The 19,516-nt window shown below is 38.0% G+C and overlaps 2 protein-coding genes across 4 annotated transcripts in view; one reads left to right on the forward strand and one right to left on the reverse strand.

Moving 5' to 3' along the window:
* The window catches only part of LOC110576783 (ceruloplasmin), a 47,142-nt gene extending 37,039 nt beyond the window's left edge, over positions 1-10,103 (forward strand). The window contains exons 15-19 of one of the 2 annotated variants that reach the window (XM_021685985.1): positions 1,596-1,702; positions 3,380-3,596; positions 3,995-4,134; positions 5,266-5,428; positions 10,065-10,103. In XM_021685985.1, the coding sequence (XP_021541660.1) occupies positions 1,596-1,702; positions 3,380-3,596; positions 3,995-4,134; positions 5,266-5,428; positions 10,065-10,081 (644 nt within the window). In that variant the 3' untranslated portion in view covers positions 10,082-10,103. Of the gene's footprint in view, positions 1-1,595; positions 1,703-3,379; positions 3,597-3,994; positions 4,135-5,265; positions 5,613-10,064 lie in introns of those variants that run through there. The other variant, XM_021685984.1, reaches the window with a different exon arrangement.
* A 413-nt stretch (positions 10,104-10,516) lies between these two features.
* The window catches only part of HPS3 (HPS3 biogenesis of lysosomal organelles complex 2 subunit 1), a 39,305-nt gene continuing 30,305 nt past the window's right edge, over positions 10,517-19,516 (reverse strand). For both annotated transcript variants that reach the window (XM_021685986.2, XM_044915224.1), the window contains 3 exons: positions 15,911-16,117; positions 15,153-15,243; positions 10,517-11,754 (listed from right to left, as the gene is read on the reverse strand). In XM_021685986.2, coding sequence (XP_021541661.1) covers positions 11,627-11,754; positions 15,153-15,243; positions 15,911-16,117 — 426 coding nt within the window. In that variant the 3' untranslated portion in view covers positions 10,517-11,626. The remainder of the gene's footprint in view (positions 11,755-15,152; positions 15,244-15,910; positions 16,118-19,516) is intronic.

Consider the following 19,516-nt stretch of genomic DNA (forward strand, 5'->3'; position numbering starts at 1 on the left):
GAGATGGGAACAGCAAGGAGGCCAGAGGCCAGAGCAGATCAAATAGGGGACAGAATGTGAGATGAGACCCAGGGAGGGCAGGGGGCTGGATGCAGTAGGAGGAAAGGGAATCCTCGAGGCCGTGGTTAGAACCTTACATTTTATACTATTAACCAAGCTGGAGATTGATGATCTGAGGAACACTTTATAAAGGCCTCTTCTGGTTGACGTGTGGGTAAGTGACTGCAGAAACAGGGTAGAATAAAGGAACAGTTAGAGGACTATTGCAATAATCTGGGTTAAAAAAATGAGACATGGACCAGGGTAGACGCAGCTGAAGTGGTAAATTGTCATATTCTGGTTGTATTTTAAAGGTGGTGCTAACAATCCTTGCTGAAAGATCAGGCATTAGTAAACGTTAGGGAAGGAAGAGTCAAGGACAGCGCCAGGGTTTTGGACATCCACCATGGGTGGCAGAGCAGGTGGGGGAATGGAGAAGAGAAGGAAACATTATTTTTTGGCTTATGAGATTAAGAGTGTAGATGAAGAGATGATATGTTCAGGTGGTGAATCTATGCTTTATATTCTCAGTGAAAGATTCTGCTTACAAAAAGGGTGACAGTGTAGGGGTGAGTAAGATGGAGGACTTGAAGAAAAAGGAAAAAGTCTACCACATCCCTTGAGACCATCCCTCCTGTCCTGCCTGATTCCCTAGAAAAGGTTTGTCAGAATCTGGCTAATGAAAGTCTGACAGCATGAATATGTAACAGTGAGGTCTACGTAAATGGAGTGGACGGTGAGTGGCCACAGCTAAAAGTCAAGGTCTGGTGAACTGCTGGACAGGAAACCCGGAGGTGACTGGAAGCAGAGATCAGCCCGGGGAAGAGCCCAGAGCACATGGAAGAGGGTCAAGGCCTTGGCAAGTTAGGAGGGTAGAGCAACTGGCTATCTTCAAAGTGTCAAGGTCCAGGGTGTGACAGTGTCCTGTATGTGACAAAGCTGGGACAGAACAGCATATGGTATGACAGAATGGGACAGACCCGAGAAGAGGTCATTGTGACAAGTCAGTGACCCATGAGATCCCAAGAGCTAATGGCTCCTCACCAGGAATTCTGGAATCGCTAGGGATAATGGTAAAAAAGGAGAAAAGGAAGGCCAAGTTGAGGCCAAGGGAATGACACAGGGCATGCAGGTACAAACAGAGAGAAGGTTTGGGGAAGGTGCTTACATTGGGGGAAATGACTTGATGGTTGAAAACAGTGTTTTACAGAAACAGACTTCAAGCTAAAAAAAGATCTGTTACAAAATTCCTTCAAATTGTGGTATTGGTATTGCCACATCCTGGCTTGGTGGTATTGCATGTGTGTGTCATGGTTAGTTAATTCATAACTGATAAAGAAGATCTAAAAGTATGTCTTACAGTTTGTCTTAACACTAAATCCCTGAAAACAATTTTGAGTGCTACTACTTTTTAACACTAATTACCTTGACATTTCCAGTTTCTAGGTCATTGGTTATTAAGACTTAGTGTGTGCGTGTGTATGTGTGTGTGTGTGTGTGTGTATCGCAAATATATACCAAATATAACCAGATACATTAACACTTGATTTATTTAGGTGAAACTCGCACTTACATATGGAAGATCCCAGAAAGATCCGGACCTGGAATAGAGGATTCTGCTTGTATTCCATGGGCTTACTATTCAACTGTGGATCAAGTTAAGGTAAACTTTAAATCATTTGTTTTGTGAAAATCCCCAAATTAGACACATAGTTGAAGGAAGATGAGATTAGAGTTTTCCTGTGATCCAATTCTATCTTAAAATCCCACGAAAGGAAGCTTCTCTACAATTCACTTTGGTTTCATTTTTCGGTTTGTTTCTTTTTAAGGATAGAGTTGTAAGTGTGTTAACCCTATGACTGCTGATTATGGGTAACACAGAATCAAATATTAATAAGTACAGTGTTTTATTTCCCTTTTGACATAAAAATACATTAAACCCAAAGAACTGAGGTACATGATCTCAGAGCTCTATTAATGATAATAAAAGTATTGATCTCAGTACTAGCACAACTAAAGCTATTTTATTGAATATTTCAAAGCCAACAAAACACTCAACAACTGCAAATCAGAACTTGTTCCAAGATTCTTTTGTAGAATTAAATCTCGAGTCCAAATCTCTCTCCTGAGCTCCAGACCTGTTTATATACCAGCCTACTGAACATCTCCATCAGGATGTCCCACCGGCACTGGAAACACAGCAACTCTAACATGGAATTGAGATTCTCCTCTACCTCTTGTATTTCCTATTACAATATGTGGCACCACGAGTTCCAAATCTACTCATTTGTTCAAGCTAGAACCCTGGGTATGAAGTATCTAGTTCTTCCCCCTGGCTCACACAGGCAATTCACCCACCTCCATAGAGCTCAGTCTATTTCTTCTCCCTGTCTCCATAGATAGGGTCCTCGTGATTTGCCTAACTACTGCAATGGCCTCCCACGCTCCAGTCTCTTCCTCCTTCAATCCTTCCTTCACTCACCGCTAGGATGACTGGTCTAAAATGCAAATATGTTGGGGCGCCTGGGTGGCTCAGTTGGTTAAGCGACTGCCTTCAGCTCAGGTCATGATCCTGGAGTCCCTGGATCGAGTCCCTGGATCGAGTCCCGCATCGGGCTTCCTGCTCGGCAGGGAGTCTGCTTCTCCCTCTGACCCTCCCCCCTCTCATGTGCTCTCTCTCTCATTCTCTCTGTCAAATAAATAAATAAAATCTTTAAAAAAAAAATGCAAATATGTTGCCATGTCATGTTCAAGTTTTCAATGGCTCCCTGTGACCCATACGATAGAGTCTAAAATTCCTGAACATGATAGAGCTCAAAGACCCTTCCAGACCTCATCTGTCATTATTGACACCCGCCAAACCAAACGTCTCATAGATCTGTCAGTTGTCGTCTTCCTCCTCTGTGTTCATTAGCACCTTATGTACCTCCATCACAGCGAGTGATTCATTTCTCCCTCCATTTTCTCTACTGGACTGAGTTCCTGGAGGGCACGGGCTTTGTTTGATTCATCTCTGGATTTTTAGAGACTAGCACTGTGCTTGATTTACGGAATAGGCCAACCAACACCGTTCGTTTGGGGTTCCTTTACATTGCTGCTCATTAGCTGAGCCAATATTTGGCCCCTGCACGCACTTCTGTTACTTCAGCATCACCCATTTGACCTACCTACTACTCACCCTTAGTCCAACTTATCCACAAGTGGAAAGTGACTGACCTGACAGCACCATGTTAGGCAAAGTCTCCAACTTAAATCGATCCCTCTGAAATTCCCGAGGTCCCAGTTCTCTGAAATCCTGACTTCTATCACAAGGATGACCAAAGTTTTTGCTTGTTTTCAGGATCTGTATAGTGGATTAATTGGCCCACTGATTGTTTGCCGGAGACATTACATGAAAGTATTCAACCCCATCACAAAACTGGAATTTTCCCTTCTGTTTTTTGTTTTTGATGAAAATGAGTCCTGGTACATAGATGACAACATCAAAACATACTCTGAACACCCTGAGAAAGTAAACAAAGACAATGAGGAATTCATAGAAAGCAATAAAATGCATGGTATGAGACATTATTCCAGCCCTATGTTACCCCTTTTCTTCTTTCAAATAAAATTAGTTTGGAGACTATTCATTTTATAATAAACCAGTTCTGCCTCACGCTGTATGTGAGGTAGAATTCTGTTCAAAGGAAAACCACCTATTAACTTCTCTCCCCATTCCAAGGTCTCATTCTCTCTTAAATTCACAATTGGATTACGGCTTTTGGTGCTAAAGGACTAGAAAAGCAGTGTGACCTTACTGACCCTAAAGTATTCATTTCCCTGTCTGTAGGGAAATAACTTCCATTATCTCAAAAAGATTCACATATTAACCTGGTAATCATATGGTCAGTGAAACAGCCATTGATTTAAAATATCCTGAAAAGTAATTAAAAAAAAAATCATGTGATTTCCCCAGCTATTAATGGAAGAATGTTTGGGAACCTGCAAGGCCTCACGATGCACGTGGGAGATGAAGTCAACTGGTATCTGATGGGAATGGGCAACGAAATCGACTTGCACTCGGTACATTTTCATGGCCACAGCTTCAGGTACCAGGTAAGAGTGATCCACGGTCATTATTCTTGCTCTATTGGAAAATGTTTTAATACAAATGAAAATATTTCCTCAGAGAGACTCATGAAAAAAAAAGTTTCAAGAGACGACTAAATTATATCCAAAGAGTGTGCCACACAGCAATTTCAGTTGCTGTTACCAACCTTTGTTACAAATTGGGCTCTTTGTTGGATTTATAGTTTTAGTGGGTTTTCGTGGAATTCTGCTCACCTATTGCTGGCCAAGGCATTTGAATAGCATTGTTAGCAGAGAGGTTAGGCAGGTTCACACAATGATGGATCAGAGAGTAGAGCCAAGACTTTATCATAAGCTTTACCAGTTCTAACTTCTGAATCTTAAACAGCCTAAAGTGAACAAGTTTATCATTTTGGTGTCGGGCAACTGATTGGTCTCTAGATCTCAACGCTGCTTCTGCTTCCAACCCAGTGCCGATTTCAGCAGGAGTCAAAAGCTCTCTTTCTTACCTTTGAGTTAATGTAGAAAATTCAGAAACTACCACAAAGCCCATTGCAGAAAAGGCCATTTTGTTATCTGTATTTTGCTTTATGTAGATGTTACCTTCTTAGCAGACTTGCAATTCTGTCCTTGCAGAAATACCCCCCAACTACTCTGTGTCTAGTCTAGACTCGACCTGAACTGCCTCTGGTTCTGGCTTCTCCATGGGCCTCCTTTCCTGCTCCCTGCATTCCCCTCCCTACCATAAAGTTTCACAGACCAGCTAATCTAGAAGAGCTTCAGCAAAAGTGAGATTAGGACCGAAACGAGGCCACAGCTAAATTCCCTTGTGTAACTCAAGCACTCTGATAAAAGACAAACTGGATTTGAAGCGTAAGAGGCGCCAGGTGGTCCTAATGGATGAATGGACTCTCATCACATCTCCCCTTCACACCCACTTCGTGGCCCCTACTGCCAGACATTTAGCAGTACCAAGACCGCATACCTCACTGTTTGTTTCGGGCACACAAATGTGCAGGGTCTCTCTGTCTCTTTTTTCTTTCTTTAACAGATTCATCCACTTTTCCCAATATCCCTGAGCTGGCCAATGAAAGATTATTTGAATGAACTCTCACATATAATAAACATTATATAATATTTGTCATTTTTCTAATTAAGCACAGGGGCATTTATAGTTCTGATGTCTTTGACATTTTCCCCGGGACATACCAAACTCTAGAAATGTTTCCAACGACACCTGGAATCTGGTTACTCCACTGCCATGTGACTGACCACATTCATGCTGGAATGGAGACTACTTACACGGTTCTACCAAATGAAGGTGAATATCGAGTTAGTAATTCTAGAAGTCACATAGCGTGAATATAATTAAGATGCACTACTTTGCCTAAATACTTTCCCCAATATGAAGCATTCGTGAATTCGCTGCCCTGATTTCTTCCTTTCCTACCTCCAAATAGGAATTTTTTTTTTTACTGCTAAAGGGTGTGGGATACTGCTTATCCTCTGAAAGCTGGTACTGATAACAGCACCAGAAGTCTCTCAGCTAATACAAATGACACCAATTTAAGGCAGTGCAATTATTCCTAAAACTGATATAAGGGAGTGGTCGTGTTATTTACCAAAAGACTAACAAAAGACACATTTAGAGTTTAATTTCTTTCTTAATAGAAAACATTTAACTTTTTTTCTAGGTCTGGTACACAAGAAACTCCTCCCCTCCCCACCGCCCCCCCCAAAATCAATATAATTTTAAATAGTCAATCAGGCAGAAATAATATCTTTCTCTACTTCTAGGGGTGAGGGGAAGTATTATTGATTACTGTTTGTCAGAGATTGTCTTAGTCCATTCAGGCTGCTCTAACAAAATATCGGACTAGGTAGTTTATAAACAGCATATATTTATTTTCACAGTTCTGGAGGCTGTTAACCTGAGATCGGGGTGCCAGCATGGTTGGGTGACAGCCATTTTCTGGGTTACAGACTTCTTATTTTATCCTTGCATGATGAAAGGGACAAGCTAGCTCTTTGGGGCCTCTTTGACAAGGGCACTAATCCCATTCACAAGGGCTCCACCCTCATGACCCAATCACCTCCCAAAGGCCCTACCAAGTTGCTGTCAACCATGGGCAATAGGTTTTCAACATAGGAATTTGGGGGGACACCAAGGTTCAGACTATAGCAAAGATCCAGGAAAAAAAAATAGAATCTAAATTCCATGTTTCCCCCAGCCCAGCAATAATACTCCCTCCTGAAGCACAGGAAACACAGGAGAAGGAACAGCCCTTTCCTGGGTAAAAAGTCACAAAATGTGTTCTATAGAGTGAAATCCTGCTGTGTGGTTGCAGGCTTTGGTGTTTCTTGGGTCTTCTGAGTTCAGAATTGTTGGAATTGGCGATGGCCAATCCAACAGGGGGAAATGATGTAGAGAAAACAATGCCTTGTGTTTCCTCTTTAAAACAGACATTGGGGCGCCTGGGTGGCTCAGTCCTTAAGCGTCTGCCTTCGGCTCAGGTCATGATCCCAGGGTCTGGGGATCGAGCCCCGCATCGGGCTCCCTGCTCCGCGGGAAGCCTGCTTCTCCCTCTCCCACTCCCCTTGCTTGTGTTCCCTCTCTTGCTGTGTCTCTCTCTGTCAAATAAATAAATAAAATCTTTAAAAAAAAATAAAAATAAAACAGGCATTAAAGAGGACATATAAGTGGAAGAAAATATAGAAATAAATCTCTCAAAAATTAAAAGTCACTCAAAGATCAACCGTGAGTGCAAACGACAAGTTTTCATTTCTGCTCCCGGGTTTTACACAGACACCTCGTAACATGAAAAACGGTTCTCTTAAAGCCTTTATTACAAAGAGTGGGACTGGGAGTACCGGAACGCCAAAGACTGGCAGAGGTAAATAAACCGTAGGGTTCAGTGCCAGTCACTATGGAACAAGGTGAAGAGTCAAACATGAGAAAGAAAACTGCAGTGTTTAAAGAACACCAGCACACACATAAGCCACCACACAAAACGATGATCCTGCTCTGAGGGAGCACTGAGGCAGGCATTCTGGAAATACATGTGTGCAAATGCCTCACGTGCAGAGGATGCGGCTGCAGGCTAATCATGCACACCCAGACACTGACAAGATTCCTCCTGTGGAATTAGCCTGGAAGGAGAGGGAGAGGATTGCTTGGTTAAGAGAAGGGAGATTGTTTTTAAAGCCTTAGAGAAAACTGTAGAACAAACCGCAAATGGGAAGGGAAAACAAACATTGGGGAAAAGATAAAGAGAAATTGGCTTCTACAAAAGGAAAAGGTATCGTATAGAGCGAAAGAAGGGGTAATGAACAAAAAAGATAGCTTGAACTATAAACAGAAAGATGGAGAGCCATGTTTACCAGTCTGAATTATCTTTAAATGAAAGTTTGATAAAGCTTTGGGTAAGTCTACATTAATTCTGAATCTTAGAAAATCTTCTGTCTACTCTGACACAGAAAAGGCAGCACAGGAGGTTAGAGTAAAATTGTTCAATATTATGCACCAGGAGACAGGCAATTTCCACCACAATGAAAAAAATCACTAGAAAAGAACTGTAAATATCCTGATATACTTAATGTAATGCTTCATTTCCCCTACCAGAGGAAGCATAATAAAGACCTTCTCTGATAAATATAAAAGGTACTTTTTTTTAGACTGTGACATTTCTACTACAGTCAGATAACCTTTTAGAGGAGTCTGTAGGAAAAAAGGCTTGCCTAGCTTTCAGTTATTCAGGCAGGGACTGTATATTCTGTATTTCTAGTAACTACCCCAATCCAATCCAATACTCTGCTTGGTAAATATCTAACCACCAGTGAAAAGGAATTTTTAAACTTTTTTGGACGTAATTTTAGACTTACAGAAAAGTTGTGAGAATAGTACAAAAAATTCCCATATACCCTTCACCCAAATTCCCCAACTGTTAACATTTTACATAGCCATATTTGCTTCCTGTTCTCTCTCCTATCTGCCCCCCATCCTCTTCCCTAACACATATACAATAGTAAATATATATATATTAAGTTATATATAAAGTTAAATAAACATATATAGTAAATATATATATTTCCTAAAAATAAGGATATTGTTATATAGAAACATAATACACCTATCAAAATTAGGAAATTAAAGATGATTCAATACTACAGACCATTTTCAAATTTCACAAATTATTCTAATAACATTCTTCACAGAAAAAGAAAATCCCACTCATACATTGTGTTCAGTTGGTTTGTCTTCTTAGTCTGGAACAGTTTCTTTGTCTTTTATAACTTTGACTTTTTTTTTCAAGATTTATTTATTTATTTGAGAAAGAGAGAGCTGGGGGCAGGGGGAGAGTCAGAGGAAGAAGGAGAGAGAGACTCTCAAGCAGGCTCCCCACTGAGCATGGAGACTGACATGGGGCTTGATCTCACGACCCTGAGATCATGACCTGAGCCAAAATCAAGAGCTGGTCGCTCAATGGACTGAGCCACCCAGGTGCCCCGACTTTGACATTTTTAAAGAATACAGGGCAGCCACCTTGTATAATGTCCTTCAATTTGGGTTTCTCTAATGTCCTCATAATTAGATTCATTTTTTGGCAAGATTCTTACAGAAGTGATATTGTTTTTCTCTGTACGCATGTCAAGAGGCACAAGATGTTGATTTTTTTCCCTTACTGATTATGTTAACTTTGAGCATTTGATTTAAGGAGATTTCTGCCAGGTTTCTTTACTATAAAGTTACTATTTTCCCCTTTATAATTAATGAAGATCTTGCAGGGAGCAAAGTAAATTTTCTTTAAATAAAGCAGTACTAGAATGAGACATGTTTTTAAATATATAAAAAAATGGACATTGCTGCCAGGTGTCCATCGACAGATAAATGGATAAAGAAGATGTGAGATATATATATATATATATATATATATATATATATATATATATATAATGGAATATTGCTGAGCCATCAAAAAGGAATGAAATCTTGCCATTAGCAATGATGTGGATGGAACTAAAGGGTATTATGCTAAGTGAGGTAAGTTAGAGAAAGACAAATACCATATGATTTCACTCATGTGTGGAATTTAAGAAACAAAACAGATGAACATAGGGGAAGGGAAGGAAAAATAAAATGGGATGAAATCAGAGGAGACAAACCATAAGAGACTCTTAACTATAGGAAACAAACTGAGGGTGGCTGAAGGAGAGGAGGGTGGGGTAAGCAGTAACTGGGTGATGGGCATTAAGGAGGACACTTGATGTAATGAGCACTGGGTGTTATATGCAACTGATGAATCATTAAACTCTACCTCCGAAACTAATAAAACACTATATGTTAATGAATTGATTTTAAATAAAAAAGAAAACAAAAAATGGAAAAATAGAAATGAATCAAGAATAATTAAACAAAACAACTAACAGTAAAAAATGCGAATACATTTAAACCATATGACATATAGAGTCGTCATCCCTCTTATCCATAGGGGATATGTTCCAAGATCCCCAGTGGATGCCTGAAACCGTGGATAGTGCTGAACCTTATATAAACTATTTTTTTCCTATACATACATACCTATGATAAAGTTTCATTTATAAATTAGGCACAGTAAGAGATTAACAACAATAATAACAAAACAGAATAATTTTAATAATATACCGTAATAAAAGTTATGTGAAAGTGGTCTCTCTCTCTCTCTCAAAACATCTCATCCTGATCCTTCAGGATATAGTGATCCTCCTTTTCTTGTTATGGTGTGAGATGATAAAATGCCGACATGATATGATGAAATGAAGTGAATGACGTAGGCATTGTGACATAGCGTTAAGCTACTATTGACCTTCTAAGGAACATCTGCCCCTGGACTACATTGACCATGGGTAACTGAAGCCGTGGATAAGGGGGGACCACTATACTGTTTATAATAATGGTCTTAAAATTTCTTTTTCTATAGAGACCAAGTCTGGCTGAAAGAAATAAATTGGTGATAAGTGGAAAAAAAAAAAAGAAAAAAACAGTGATTCATAACAATGTACGTGAAAGTGCTGAAGAAAAAGTTTACTTTGGAATGGCTATAAGCATTAAAAAAAAAAGACTGAAAACATACACTTTCATGTATTTGTGGCGGAAACTCTTTGTTTCATATGAAAAGATCAACAGACACATGACTGACTCTAATACAATTATAATTGATTTACATAAGTCCTTCATATCACCACCAGGACTTTATAAAACTGTATTCTCCACCCCCACCCCCAAAATCTATGACCAGATGTTGTCCTTGATGGTTCTTCAAAGATCGCTATTAAGATTCATTGAAATGTTTTCAACCATTGGCTTCCCATCAATCCCTATAACATGGTGCTGTTATCATTCTTAATGAATCAGTGGACATGAGGGCATAGGTGTAGAGAAAGTAAAAAATTATTTTAAAATAATAATAAATTAAAAATTAAATTTTTTAAATAAAATAAATTTTTAAGATGAAATAAAACAAGGTAAAATAAAAAATTAAAATAATGCCTATCTATCTGGATTTTGTGAACCCTTGAAGAGACGGTCAAAAGGAGAATAATCTGGAACTGGAGAAAGGCAAAATTGACAATTCTACAGATTAAATCCTGGTAAAGATGAACACTAACATCAGGAGAAAAGTTTCAAAATACAGTTGTGGCAGATGCTGGGTGAGTAGCTTTTGGCCAGTCTTAAGTAAAGTCAAAGCACATTATCAATGAGCTGAACTTGGACTCAAAATTGTTTAATAAGAGGCTAAAAAAGAAGACACAACTGTGAATACAATGGTATATTTCTTTATTTTCACATATACTCTAGCTAAAAGAGCAAAAGCACACCAATAAAAAAACAGAAACAAGGCTTTGGCTGAAAAACATGCATCCAACAAATTATGTTAATGGCCAGACAATAAGACAATTAACTTTGTAAATTTCTACTTCATTGATTCAGGGAGAAACCACAGCATGAGTTTTAAAAAGTAACAAAAAAGTAAAATTTGAAATCTTACTGTGGGAAAACATTAACCTCTTTCTCAAAGAAAATTATTCAAGAAGAAGAAGGAGGAGGAGGAGAAGAAGAAGAGACCTAATTGAGATATCTGGAAAAATCAAGAAGAATAAATTCTGGACCACTTGGAGTGACATTCTTTCAAACATACCCACCAAATGTTTCTTTGTGTTTCTGGGGTGAAAAAGATTGTCACTTCTCTAACAACACTGATTTGATGTTCCTTGGAATAAAAGTCAGTGTCTACTTCTAAAAACATATGCCTTCTTTGAGAAAATTCTTAAGTTTTGTAGCTTTTTTTTTTTACATTCTGGATGCAGGTCATAAAGTACCAAACTAATAATACCACTTCATGGAAACGTAAGCAGCCTGAAAGCATCTGCAACAAATGCACATATTCGATTTGAAAATCCTTTATTTACATTTTTACTGGACATTCAGTTGTTTTTAAAAGTCAGTCTTCTATGGCATTGTGGTATTTTTCAAATGATACCTTCAAGTCAATGATTTCTTTCGACTGCAATAAAGAAGATACGGCAAGAAAAATGCTGCAGTGCCATCTTCTGGAAGGACATTCAGGAAATCCCTCAGTTCCAGCTCCACAGCAACAACTGACAACGTTTCTGTTGGTAGGACAGTATCTGAGTTAGAACTGCAAGCCTGTCTTTCATTCAATTTTCTTATCACTCAACCAGTTAGAAGCGAGGTCAGGCAACAAAATGTTATAACTACAACAGGAAGAAAAAAAAAGATCGGTCTTTTAAATCCACAGACTACTTACGGTTTTAACAACTTCTTATTCATTCTTTCTAAAATGCTCTGAATTTTATTTTATATTAGTTCCATGCAATTTTGATTTACTGTTTCGTTGCATTATTTTTCAGTATACTTTTATTAGCCTCTAAAGAAAACTAAAATAATTTGGATACTGTCTTTAATGTTAGGGCTATATTGCAGCTAATTTATAAAGATTGCTAGGACAGGAAATACTACTAATTGATGGATGACATTTTCCTAAATCAGTTCCTCTCTATTATGAGATTTTCATGTTTTTAATAAGCACACATCTGTCTTCATGACCATTTTTTTCCAAACTGTAAAATAAGGTACTCTCGTGTACATCTTCAATTACTAAGGGATTTAGCAAACATGTTTATAATTTTATGATTCCATTGCTTCTTGATACATACATGCTGCCCTCTGCTGGGAAGAGAGGGGGTGACACTTAAGAACAGTGTTGGCAATAACACCAGTGCCATTCCCTGTGTGATCCTCACCTGCCCACCACTTACTCTATCTGCAGAGTGACTACAATATAAAATCTCCTGCTCAGATGTGTGTGCATCCATCCAAAGTCATCTCTCTAATATTCAGCAACCTAAAGCATCCCTTACACAAAGGAATGACATGCCCATGTTGCTAAAAAGTTAATGAATGGATCAGCAGTGATGTATGAGAAAGATCCCTAACTCTGGAGTCAGAGAGATTCTGTGACTTTAAGAAAGCCACTTAACCTTCTGAGTCCCAGTTTCTTCATCTATAATGAGGGGGTACCATCTGCTAGCTTCTAGAGTCCTTTGAGAATTAAATAAAATACAATGATGCATATCTAAAATATTAATAGAAACTTAATAAACAATGACTACTAACTAGTTTGCAAAACCGATACGAAAAACATGAATTATCAATACTTCCCTATCAAACCAGTTTATTTAGCGTAAATGTGGAGCCTATAAATAGTATTAAAATAGTATTTTAAAAAAACCGAGTTGGGGGCCAGTATTGAGGTTATAGAGGCAACAAAAATCTTGCCACTGCCCAATTCTCCTCTTCTGCCAACCAGTGATAAGGTTATAACTCCAAGAATAAGGTCAATATCTTAAATCTGTAGAGGACTTTAAATCCTCCAGTGTGTCTAGAAAATATTCATCAGATGATGAAAATAGTTATTTCTGGCTGATGGGATTTTAAATGACTTTCTAAACTTCATTTTTGTAACTTACCACAGTAGTAACATTTTTAATAATAAACACAGTCCATTACCACAAAAACAGTAACAAATATTTCCTGGAAACAAGCCAATCACTAGCCCCAGTTTCAATGGCTCTGCATTAGTGCAATGGTTCTCAACCAGCATGATTTTGCTCCCCAGGGACATCTGGAAATGTCTGGAGACATTTTTGTTTATCATAACTGGGGGAGTGCCGCTGGTATTTAGCAGCAAGGAATGCTGCTAAACATCCTAAAATGCATATACACAAAAGAATTATCAGTCCAAAATGTAAATAGTGCCAAGGCTGAGAAATGCTGTATTAGAGAGATAAGAAATCCAAGCTCCTAAGCATATTACATAGATTCCCGACCTCCATCTCCAACCTTGCCATCTTACGATCTTGCCTAATGTTTATTCTAGAGTCAATCCTGAACTTCTCATTAGTCTCAGGATACTAAAACATTGACCTGCTTCCGGTCACTCAGTAACCAGGTCTCCACACTCTAGTTCTGGTCTCCTCTCGGTGCACTACAACTCCCTTGAAAATGGACCTGAAGTTATTCAGGTGTCTTCCCTTCAAACCAATAAATAGAGAACGCTTCCTATGGACAGGCATATTGCTGGTTAAGGAGGGCACAACAGGAAAAATGAGTAAAACGCTATACCAGCTCTTGAGGTTTTGGAGTCTAGTAATAAACACAAATCTCACCCAGCACTTAGTCTAATGAGCCACACACATCACACACATACATACATACATGCACAGGTCTATGCACACGCACTGACATAGTTTGATGATACAGAAAAATGGAACATTTGGAGGAATGATTGTGGGTAGGTTAGGGGTAGAGAGGACATGGATATGGATGAGGAAAGGATGAAGTCCTTTGACTGAGATAATGGTGCTACTGAGGTATGAAGATGTGGGATAGCTGCTCTGCAAAGTGATCCACCCACACAAATAATCGGCTCCAAGTTATAAGATAAATGTGACACAAGGGGGACAAGGCCATCAAATATCTGACATTTCCACCTTCTGAAAAGCAAAAATTCACTCAGGGAGATGAGCAGGACAAAAAGTTAGTATCAAGTCACCGCATCTTCCCAGTCACAAGCATGCAACTTTACTTAAATGGGCATCTTCAGAAAAACACCCTCCTATGGCCACCGGCTCTGCCTATCACTTTAAAAACCAATCACGTCAGCTGGAAAACACAATTCCAGCACTGTCAATTTCTAATCTTTTATGCACAGTTAAATCAATATAACCACACCCTTTGTCATCAGGCCAACAATTATCTAGTGATACTAACACATAAGACTAGAGAAATTGATAACCAAATTATAAGTGACTACAAATTATGCAAATTCAAACAATACCTATGCTGCAAAACACTGCATAATTTATAGTCAACTTTTAAAGCCTTGAGAACCTTGTTATTCCTCAATACTTGCTTACAATTATAATTAATAATAATAATAACAATAATCTTAATTTCCTATATGAAATAAATTAAGCACTCAGATCATCAATAAAAAATGCAATTGTATTAATGGCTATTCAAGTTTTTAAAATACTGAGGTTGTGAGTTTCTATGACTACGATCATTTGTTAAATGTTTGAAAAGATTGACTTAAAAGTAGCAGCTCCATGGCTAGAAGAGATAAATGAATATCCAGTGTGATGGGGGAGCATATCAATGCGGAAATAAACCCTTGAGATGATTCTGCTAAGACCCTCTTCACCTCATTTGAGAACCTCATGAAAAAAACAGAGAAAGCAAGTCTTCAGCAAATTATGGAAATGAAAATTAGGACTCAAATTTATAATCAAGCAAAAAAGATCATTTTAGGGGCGCCTGGGTGGCTCAGATGGTTAAGCGTCTGCCTTCGGCTCAGGTCATGATCCCAGGGTCCTGGGATCGAGTCCCGCATCGGGCTCCCTGCTCCTTGGGAGCCTGCTTCTCTCTCTCTGTCTCTCATGAATAAATAAATAAAATCTTTAAAAAAAAAAAAAGATCATTTTACCTTTTAATGATGACAGGTAAAGCTGACCTTTCTCTCCACCACATTTTATTCTGTGACAAAGTTCAGGCAGCAGTTTTTTCCACCACAAAGTCTATCTTAGGAAAAAATGAATACATTTTAAGTTTGATGCATTTTACATTCAAATTTCCAACGAGAGTAAGATTGTGCAGGAAAGCACAGGGCAAAAATACATCATGTTGGTTAAGGTGCCAAACTTTGTTACAACAGAAGTTATATCAGCAGCCAGGCTTCTGTTTAAACTATACCATAAAAAGGTTTGTAACTTGAAAATCTAATGATATGTATGTTGTACATATGTACTTTGTTATTTTCAAGAAGAAACATAGACATGTCCTGTTATCATCTCTTAGGTGACAGGAAGGAAGGAAGGGAGGGAGGGGACGTGGGAGGGAGGGAGGAGTACTAAAGTTTAAAACTCTTCTAATTTCTAAGCTAAAGACCCTATAGCCCAGAAAATATTTTCCCATCATACATTGTTTCCCAAATCTTCAGGTAATATCCTGCTTTATTTCCAAATGAGGTTTTTAATGAAGATAACATACAATCACCATACATTTTAATAGTCTCTAACAGTACTCAAAGCACGTAACATATTAAACATATTTGCTCCTTTGACCCATCCAGACCTGTGAGGTGAGACTGATATAATTTGTCCCTGTTTTGCAGATAAGGCAACAAGATTATCAAATCTGATTATCACTAATCAAGCCTAAAAGACATAAGCTGAAAAAGCGTACCCGATTCTCTTCTTTCAGCTCGTGATTAGCATATGGAATGATCGCCTCTGGGCATCTTTCTAACAGTGTGTCTATACACTGTTCATACTCTTTCAAACGTGTCTGACACAGAACATGGACACTGAGGCCAGCGATATTATCTTCCGAGAGTGGCTCCAGGAATGGAATAATGGAAGCTATGTCAAATGAAGGACCACATATAAGAGACTATGAACAGAAAAGTGAAATGTTATGGAATGAGGCACCCAAAAAACGAAAGCACAATATATAGAATACAATTTTTTTAAAAAAAGACCAAACAGCACTTGCAAAAAAAAAAAAAAAAAGGAAAGGAAACAAAAAGATGAATGAGGTTTTAGAGCACATGCATACAATATTTATAAGTCTAAGTAGACTGAAGTATTAAATAATCTTGAAATCATCTCTAGTTTAAAGAAAAAAATCTGTTTAATAGAAAGTAATCATTTCTAAACTAACATATTTTAGTTGCTTTGGATAGACTGCAAGTTAAAACTAATGGGAATGTTTTAGGACTCTATCCTAAGGAAATAATCAACATTGTGGTCAAAGATTTATGTCCATTTCATTTCAGGAGTAATTGTAATATTGAACAACTAGGATCTATGTTAAATAAGGGATAAGTAAATTATGGTACATTCATATGGTGGAATATTATATAGCCATCAAAATTATTTTCAGAGGCTAGTTAATGAGCAAATGCTCATAACAGAATGATGAGTAAAAAATGTCAATACAAAATTATATTCAGAGCAGGATCAATTTTGTAAAATCTACACAGGTACATACATGTACATATAGAAATGCCTTTGAAATTTGAAACAGAAATCAGCTCATTGGATGGAAGGACAAAGCCTACTTTTTATTTTTTCACACTTTCCTGTATCTTCCAAATGTTCTATAATAAGCATGCACTACATATATAACCAAAAATAAAATCTAACATTTAAGAAAACTAAAGCAATTGTATCAATACTATTTGCCACAAACTGAAAGACATAGAGTAGGTAGTATTTGAGCATTCAGAACTTTACCAGTGTTTTACTTTTAAACATTTAAACTGTAAATACTACTTTTGATTCTACCACCAAAAAAAAAAATCTCTGCTTTCCCTTTCTTCTGGATAAAGATGAGATGGTCATTTCCTGATTTTTCTTCTTCCTGTATCCTTTTTACTACAGCATCTTCTCAGACGCACAAGAGGATATGGAATGTGACCTATTCGTTTACAGTCAGCTTGATTATTTTATTCCAAATATCTACCAAGGAATGGCTTGGAGTATAAGGTTGGTCCCTTTCCTTCCTGCAAGTTTAATAGTCACCTTCATCGAAATAATTTCCTGACAACAAGAGAGCAAACATGAAAATCTACCACTTGTAGGATCTCCCACATGAAAGAAAACACAGATTATTTCTATATTTACTTTTGATTAATTTGGATAATGGGCAGGGTAGGAAGGATCAAGGCATGGGTAACCCAAACCATGGTTAAATGAAGCTACTCAAAGCTTGGTACAAATTGATTACCCATGAACTTTTACTTAGTTTTATCCATATCATCAACAAGTTTAAAAATAAGAAACACCAGACAACACGTATATCACTGAATTTAAAATGGCCCAAAGCATACTCTTTAAACTACTCTTAATGCTACTTAGCAGAGTGCTCCCTTTGTTTTCAGTATTGGAAATGGGCTCCTTTCCACACCTAACACACGGACATTTATTTCCTTCTGTGATCCCTCATTCTCAGCCAACTCTGCATGGCTGGAACCCACAGACTCTATCTTCTCCACCGACACAATCTAAGGAGTGGTGGTTGGCAAGGAAGTGGGGGAGGGGACCATGATGATTATGGCAAAAGGCAGGGCATTTACTAGTTACTGTGTCTTTCCAAATAGCAGCTTTTTGACATTAGTTGATTTATAGATTGTTTTTATTTTAAGTTTTGCACAAATATACTATAACAGTGATTGAGGATAACAGACAGACACTCATATCAAATCTGTGTGGTGATGGTGGGATGCGGGGCAGAGGGGAATCATACAATTTTGGAAAAGTTCTCCAGGTGATTCTGAAACTCCCATTCCTCTAGGTGAAAACAAATGAGATCTTTTTGTTTCTTGATGGTTATTTTTTATTTAATGACTCAACCCACAGATAATCTAGAAAAAGATACAATTAGGAAAACAATTTTTTTTGAATTTTTATTTTTTTATTATGTTATGTTAATCTCCATACATTACATCATTAGTTTTTGATGTAGTGTTCCATGACTCATTGTTAGGAAAACAATTTTTAAAAGTATAGGTTGACTACATTTCTATCCTTAAACAGCAAAGATTCCCAGAAGAAAGTATTCTTTTTAAATACTTTAAAATGAATTTTAAAAGATCACTCAATTACACTTTTTCAAGCAGTGATTATAAAAATTCTGTGAAGCTCTATCCGGTAAGATTAACAGCACTAGTTACAATTGTGATTTTAAATATGTAATTAATATATATATTCTGGAAGGGCAAGGCCCTGCCTGGCTTATCCAATGCCACAGACCAAGTTTACAGCACCTGCTTGAGGAATATTTGTTGAATGAATGTATTTGAGGCAAAGCCCTAAGGAGCCTCTGTATCATAAGTGTACTAGAGATATGAACCAACAAGAATTTTCTCCAGCAATTTTTCATGAATGTAAGTAACTCCATCTCTGGATTTACAACTCAGGCCTGTCTAAAGCCTGAGTCTAAGCAATATGGGCTTTTGATCTTCCCTCCCTGACCCCAACCCCAACTTGCCATTTTGGTTTCTATAAGCAGTAACCACACTTATACCAGTTCCCAGGGTAAATCAGGGGTTGCAAACTCAAAAGCCTAAACAGGCCAAAACAGATTATGGAAATGAATGAAGGCAGCTGGGTATAAGGAAAATGGACACCAGACACCATATCTGGACCAGGCAGACCCAGAGATACGAACTGAGGCAGACAGGACAACATGAGCACTGACCACGGAGCAAAATCACTAGTTCGCTCCAACTCTAAGGTCTCAGAGGCAGTGAAAGCCCAGGGTTACCAGTTCTGCTGAATTTTTCAAGAAAAATCTTGAAACTCAGAATTCTTCATTTGAAATTTCAATTTGTATATGTTGGCACTATATTGGGCAGACCAAACAAAGCAGATGTGGGGGTTATATTCAGTCCTTGGGCCACAGGACTACCTGAAATAAAATCATATCCACATCTAGCCCAGCTTGGTCCACCAAGTCAAAGATGGACTTTATTTCTCATTTGTGGCAAAAACACTGTCATGGTCAGAATTCTTGCAGGATGATCTACATTTTCTGATCATACTTCCTTTTTTTTTTAAGACTCCTCCTCAGGAGCCAGATAAACTGGCTATTAAACCTACTTTCTATAAAACAGATAGTGGTGGCCTTGGGCTAGAGGCCTAACATGAGTGAACACTAAACAAAAAATAAATGCCATCAATAAAAACACCGCTAAGCATTTGCCATACTTCCATTTCACAAAGTGTTTCCAAGCACATCCTGAAAAATGAAGCAAGTCAGTCACGTGACCTGGTGAACTCACTCTCT

The sequence above is a fragment of the Neomonachus schauinslandi genome, chromosome 1 (assembly GCF_002201575.2).
Source record: "Neomonachus schauinslandi chromosome 1, ASM220157v2, whole genome shotgun sequence".
Lineage (NCBI taxonomy): Eukaryota > Metazoa > Chordata > Mammalia > Carnivora > Phocidae > Neomonachus > Neomonachus schauinslandi.